This window comes from Netta rufina (assembly GCF_964035555.1).
Source record: "Netta rufina genome assembly, chromosome: 10".
Lineage (NCBI taxonomy): Eukaryota > Metazoa > Chordata > Aves > Anseriformes > Anatidae > Netta > Netta rufina.
Genome location: NC_140133.1, coordinates 7,993,021 through 7,999,745, shown reverse-complemented (window position 1 = coordinate 7,999,745; position 6,725 = coordinate 7,993,021). Strand labels below are relative to the sequence as shown.

Below are 6,725 nucleotides of genomic sequence, written 5' to 3'. Positions count from 1 at the left end.
ATGCTGAGTGCTGATCTCATTGTCAGAGCCCAAGTGCTGTGGCAGGCGTGTGCTGTGTAACCTGCCCCTTCTGTGAGCGGTGCCTTTACGGGGACTGCTGGGGGGAAGGCGGGGGGGAAGCCCTGATAACACTATTTTGGGCAATGTTCCTGATTCGTTTTCATGCAGCAAAAAAAAGTGGACATAACCTGAGGCCTTGGGAGTGCCCTGTGTCTGCAGCCCCCGTCCCTCTGCAGGCACGGACACCCCAGCGGTGGCACCCGCCCCACCCTTCCCCTCTTCCTCCCGGGTGCCCCTTCCTGGAGCAGCTGAACAGAGCAGGAAGTCCCCAGCTGCTGGGCCGCCTGCGGGGATTTCATTCGCTGCTGCTAAGCTTACTCATTCCTGTGCAGTTCCTTTTTTGGGGGTGTTTCTTTTTTTTTTTTAAAGTTGTTGTTATTGTAATTGTTTTTTTGTTTTTATCGACTTTAAAAACAGAACAAAAATGTGTTTTTTTTCCAATCTCACAGAGTCGTTGGGTCGCAGCACACAATGGTCACAGTTACGAAGCAGCTCTTTAGCCACAGGGGTTTTGAGTAAGATCTGCGTGCCCTTCAGCTCATGAGTTATGCATCTGCTGATGCGCTTCCACCCAGAAGTGATTAACTTGTTATCCTGATCTTAATCTAAGCTCCCGCCTCCAGAACTGTCCCCTTGTCTCGCTTCTGTCTTGTCTGCCAGCTGCTCTTCGGTTTCCAGGCCTTGTCTGCCTTTCTCCGAGGTCAGATGTGTTGGTCAGTCATGGCCTGAACTTCTCGCTCCTTTCCTTGTTCCCTGGCCCACTGGCATTGGAGCAGAAACGTGCTCGCGGCTGCAGGGTGTGAATTTATCAGCCCTCAACCTTCCTGCTTTTGAGGGCTGCCATCCTGGCCTTTGGGTTCAAATCCGATCTGTCACCTCTGTCAGCTGCCTTTGCTCCAGTGAAACGAGGACATGGATGGGCAAAACAGAATTAGGGAAGGGAAGCTTGCTGCTCCGAGCCAGGCCAGGAGGTCTGAAAGGGGCAAAAGCTGAGAGTGAGGTGCCAGCCCCTGCCGAGCGAGGAGTTCCTGGCGCAGGGGGAGAGTCCCATGCCAAGAGCGAGGCAAAGGCCTTGTGGGAGTCAGGAAGGTGTTTCATGGCCTACGTGATTACTCACCGTTGTTGCTGTTAAACAGCACTAATCTGCTTTCTGACAGATAGGAGAGTTATAACTTGTCAGACATCTCAAGAGGAGTCCCTGGAGCCCATCCTGTCCCCAGAGAGCTCCTGTCGCTTCTCTGGATCCAAGTTAAGCTGGCTCCACAGCATGTGCCTAGGCATGGGGCATAGCTCAGGGCCAAAAAGGAAGTTCATCTTACTTGGTTAGTTTCCTTAAAGATTGCCCACGAAGGAATGGAAAGCCCTTTAGAAAAGCAGGGCCCCAGAAATAAACTCCCTACTCCAGAAGAAATCCCCAAGTCCAGACTAAGGAGTGATGGTGCCGGTCTGAGCAAGCAACAAAACCCGAAGAGAAATTCCTCTTCTACAAGCCACGGTGGCTCGCTGTGTCCAAGAGGAGGACGATGAATCTTGCATAGGCCGTAACTGTCAATTTACTCAAAAACATGGGTCATGTGTTTCTCTCTGCTCGCCCCATCAGACATTTTCTGGCTGATCTGATCTCAGGACTTCCTGATCTTGAGACAGTTGTCACGGCTTCTGCTATCAGTGCTGCAGCACATTGCAAAGACCACAAGTCCCCGAAGGTGCAGGATCATCACCCAAGTCTAAAACTCCCTAAAACTCCTTGCAGCCGGGAACTACTTCAGTTCCCAGCCGCTGGGGCAGATGCCAAGAGTAGCCGAAAGCAAAACCCTGAGGAACCTGGGAATGTGGATCAGAGATGCAACGCTATGTGGTGGCAGCTAGTCACGGCTGGCATTTTGGGGTGAGTCCCTAAAAACCCGGCATGAAAGGCAGTGAGAAAATAGCAAGTTCCCCGCTGCTTGGGGCCCAGGCTGCCCTGGCTCGGGGCCATGCTGATAAGCAGCCGTTTGCCCTTGAAGCTCCTGTGAGCAAAGAGCTCAGGCTGGGAGCACCAAGCGGAGCTCCCATCGTGGCAGGGAGATGCCCACCCTGGGCAGGGGCTCCCATCTTTCCCTCGCTGGAGCCAACATCCCTGCTTCTGGTCCCTGCTAATCCACCTCAGGGACTGAGCCACCGCGCCCACCCTCGCTGTTCCCTGACACCATTTTTGAACCCGTTACATGGAACAAGGGCCTGCAACAAACATTAATGTGTGTGAGGGCGAGATTTCAGCACTAACACCCACAGAAGGGCAGTGGGGCCACACGGCCTGCAGTGGGGACAGGGCCACGGAGCCCACCCAGGACCGGCACAAATCCTTGAAGAGCACAGCCGCTGCCGAGAAAACACATGGAAAAGAGAAAGGAGAAAATAAATAAATAAATAAACAAAGCAAGAGGAGAAAAAAAAAAAAGCTCGCTTTGGAGACGCAGAAAAATTGCAAAAGGGGCCCCAGAGGCCCGGCCCTATGGCTCCCATCGCCTCCGCCCGATGGGGGCGGGCTGGGGCGGGCCGGGGCGGGCTGTGGGGCTGTCCGTGGGGCTGTCCGTCAGTCTGTCGGTGTGTCTGTGTCTGTCGGTCGGTGGGTGAGGAGCCATGGCGGCTGAGGTGCTGGCGGGGATCTCTGCGCGGCCGCTGGGCGCGGCGGAGCCGCTGCCGCTCGGCTCGCTGCGGGGCAAGGTGCTGCTGGTGGTGAACGTGGCGTCGCTCTGAGGCACCACCACCCGCGACTTCCTGCAGCTCAACGAGCTGCAGCGCCGCTTCGGGCCCCGCGGGCTGCAAGTCCTCGGCTTCCCCTGCAACCAGTTCGGCCACCAGGTACTGGGGACGGGTCCCCGGGGTGAGGAGAGGGGCAGGGAGCCGGGGGCGAGGGGACGGATGGGGTGTGACGGGGTGTGATGACGGGGGGGCTCTGTCTCCGCAGGAGAATGCCACCAACGAGGAGATCCTGCGCTCGCTGGAGCACGTGCGGCCCGGCAACGGGTACAAGCCCAACTTCCCCGTCTTCGAGAAGTGCGAGGTGAACGGGAAGGACGCCCACCCGCTCTTCGCCTTCCTGAAGGAGGCCCTGCCCTTCCCGCACGACGACCCCTCGGCGCTGATGACCAACCCGCAGTACATCATCTGGTCGCCCGTGCGCCGCAACGACATCTCCTGGAACTTCGAGAAGTTCCTCATCGCTCCCGACGGCGTGCCCTTCAAGCGCTACAGCCGGCACTTCGAAACCATCAAGATCCAGGATGACATCGAGCTGCTACTTCAGAAAGTCCCCAAGGAGGCTCTGCAATAAAGCCGAGCTCTTTAGGACCTGCTGCCCTGCCGGCCCTGCTCCCTCAGCTCGTGCCCGCTTTGCTAGGAAGGGGCTGTTACCCTGACAGAAATTCCAATGTCCTTGCAAGTTTTGCTTGTGATGGTGCATCTTCCAAATCCTTGAAGTGTACTTGATGTTTCAAAAATTGCATGTGAATGTTTGGAAAAGTATGCTAGGGAAAGCAGCCTGTGAGTCTCAGTGGCTTACTGTGATTCTCTGAATAAAAACAAAATAAAACAAACCAACAAAAAAGTGTTTTCTTTAATGCTACTGCTTGTTAAATCTGGGTGAGTTGGGCAGAACATGGCTGCTGCGTTACACACTTGTCGGGTCCTGTTGGTGCTTGCAGGCCTGACTCAAACAACGCAGGCTCAATTTGAACACAAACACAGCCCAGCGGGACGGGGAAATGGTTTGCAGTTTTTGCAACCTCTGAATCAGTGTCGTATCTCACCCTGTGCAAAACAAAGGTGGCAGAACAAGAGCCTGGCGCAGAACTGATACCTTGCAAAACAGCTTAGTGGGCCTTGAGGCTTGTTTAGGAGAGGCATGGGGGCAGGCAGCCAAGGATGAATTTAAATTGGCTGACCCTCAGCACAGACACCAGGAGCAGTCCGTGACAGGTTAATAAATGTTCAGGCAGATGAGCAACCACGTGGTTCGTCCTGCTTGCTGTGCCCACACTGGCAAGGGGCACGGGGAGGAGCAGCCTTTGCCCAAGGCCTGTCTTATTATTTGTCCTCTTCCAGGAGAAACTGGGAAGACTCAGAACCACAGCAGCATCCACAGCACCTCTGCCTCCTTTCTGGCCCAGCTATCTCCTGTGGCTGTCACATTTTGTATTGGAGGCAGCCCAACATGTGTTGGGCTTTCCACACACTTGCCCAGTCTGGCATTCAGCCCACATCACCTTGCAATGCAGGGAATTACGCAGAGGAGTGGTTCTTTCATTTCCAGCACAGAATATCAGCCTGCTTCTCCTGCAGAAACTGCTTTACCTCAGGTTGTCATTGCTGACCTTTGGGCAAAGAACGGAATGCAACATGCAAAGCGTGGGTGAACCAGGGTTCAGGCAATGTTTTTATTTTGTTTTTATTCCTTTCCTGACATGTTTTTGACTCCTGACGGGCACCAAGCTGACATATTTCATGTAGTTGTTGACAATCCTGATGTGGTCCTGAGCAGTGATGCAGGGTTTACAACATGCTGCTGAATGGCTGAAATTAGCAGTGGTTCTCTCCTGGAAACCATGAACCTGTGCCAAATTCTATTTGCCATCAGATTGGGCAGTCGCACAGGTCCTTCTGCAGGTAAATTTTCACTCCTTAAACATCTCTGTGAGCACATTTTCAGTACAAATTACTCCTCACAAGGCCTTGTAGCACTGGGTATAAACCTGGTGCTGAACTGAGGGGTACAAACCCAAACTAGGAACTGCAGCTTTTGAAGGGAAGGCACAACACTTTTAAGCTTTATCATTTACACACTGTTTACATAATTAAACTTTAGCTTTAATATTATTATTTATTTATTTATTTATTTATTATTCTCCTGTCCATAGCTTCTTACCTCCTTGATTTTCTGCCTGCTTTGTTAGTGCAAGTACACTCAAGGCCTTTGCTGGGTTGACTGGTGCTGGGCTTGATGCATTACAGCAAAACCTACAGCCGGCTCCACCCTGCTTACTTCTGCCTGTGAGTAATCAAGATTTGAACTCAGATTGCACAATCCTCACCGGGCTATTTCTTAACTTCCAGTACAGCTTTGTGGAAAAACAGGATGTTTTCAGTAACTATTTCAGCTCTGGGGCTGAAGCTGCTTGATTTGGTGTGTTAATTTTGCAGTAAATCTACTTCCCTAATTAACACAGGATGTTGAAATACGCCGAGAGTACAGCAGCTCACAGGCAGCAGGAACTGCTACTCATTGCACTGTATTTTAAAATTGTATTCAACACGAACTGTGGCATTTCCTTCATCTTGGCTCACCAGATGTTTGAACAGGAGCCTTTGCAGGGACACCTCGTGTACTCTGCCATCTCTGTACCAGGCTGCAGCCCTTGCTGAGCCCCACAGCAGAGCAGAATATAACACCTGCTGCTGGTCCCAGGGCAGCCCTGCCAAAAGGGAGCTCTCTGCTAAACAGGATCCCTGCCTGCTGACCAAGAGTGCATCTTACATGGTGATCAGTCCGTGCCAACGGCCAAGGGATTTATTTAAGGTCTGGCTGCTGGGGCTGTTAGAGCAGCAAAGCAAAGCAGCAGCTCCAGGACAGATAAAGTTGCACCAAAGTCCAGTGATGCTATTCCAGAATGAAAATTAGCAATGCCAGTAGGAAAACAAACAATCCCAGTGTAAGCACGCTGCAGTCCCAGAAGCAACTCTGCAGAGCAGATAAAAGCCTCTTCCCTTTGTTATTTCCTCTCTGGTTTCATCATTCCCCACAATGGCTGGCTTCTGGGGTAAAAGCAGGCTGTGGTAGAAAGTGCAGCCTGCAGGCTGGAAATGTTCCTCAGGGACATACAGAAGAGGACTGCCCCCATGCAGGCTTTCATGCTCAAATGAGTTTTAACCATGTGGGAGGAAATTTCACTACAGGTAGCAGCTCTAAACTCAGGGTACACCCAAAGAATGCCAGCTGATTCCTCAGTGAATATAAAAGAGTTCTATTTTTGTAATTTAAGAGAGAAAGAGACTGACTCAGTAGGACACCTTAGAATAAATACTACTGTAGCATACTTTCTGTGGCCTGAAGACATTGCCCTTTCCATATCTGTCTCATATCTACACTCCTACACCTTTCTACTTCAACACTTATCTGCAAACAGCCACTTCCTCTGTTAGCACTCTCCCCGGTTTTCCATTCCTCTACTTATCAGTCCCATCTTTCCCACCTTTCTAGAGAATGTGTTTTGCCCTCCTCCCCACACACCTCATGATCCCCCTCGCCCCCTTTCTAAGCTGTTGATAGCTGCCATCAACTTTTTTAAACCTTTTAACAAGTTTGGAGATGAACCTGTCAGAAGCGTTAACTAGCTGCAAAGAAAATTTTCCCTTCCTGCTCCTATCTCCCTCTCCTGGGTTTCCTAATGCTCTGCACACTGAACCCGAAGGCATGTGCTGAAACCATGATCGAGGAACTGTGGTGGTCTGAAGTGTTTATACAACAGAAATGACATCAAGTGGAGCATAAGACTTTTCTCTGCCTGTTAAAAAGTTCCCAGCTATTTATAATTCCTCCGGATGAGCATGCAGGAACTTTAAGACAGACTGGTTATAATCATTGCCATAGCAGGGCAGGTAGAAAATGCTGACCTCAAACTGGGTGG

At 51.5% G+C, this 6,725-nt stretch overlaps 1 protein-coding gene across 1 annotated transcript; it reads left to right on the top strand.

Annotated features, from left to right (window-relative positions):
* Positions 1–2,632: 2,632 nt before the first annotated feature.
* GPX1 (glutathione peroxidase 1) lies at positions 2,633–3,649 on the top strand. The gene is made up of 2 exons (XM_084292947.1): positions 2,633–2,904; positions 3,011–3,649. The coding sequence occupies exons 1-2, from the start codon at positions 2,683–2,685 to the stop codon at positions 3,374–3,376; spliced, it is 588 nt and encodes a 195-aa protein (XP_084149073.1). The 5' UTR covers positions 2,633–2,682; the 3' UTR covers positions 3,377–3,649.
* Positions 3,650–6,725: the final 3,076 nt, after the last annotated feature.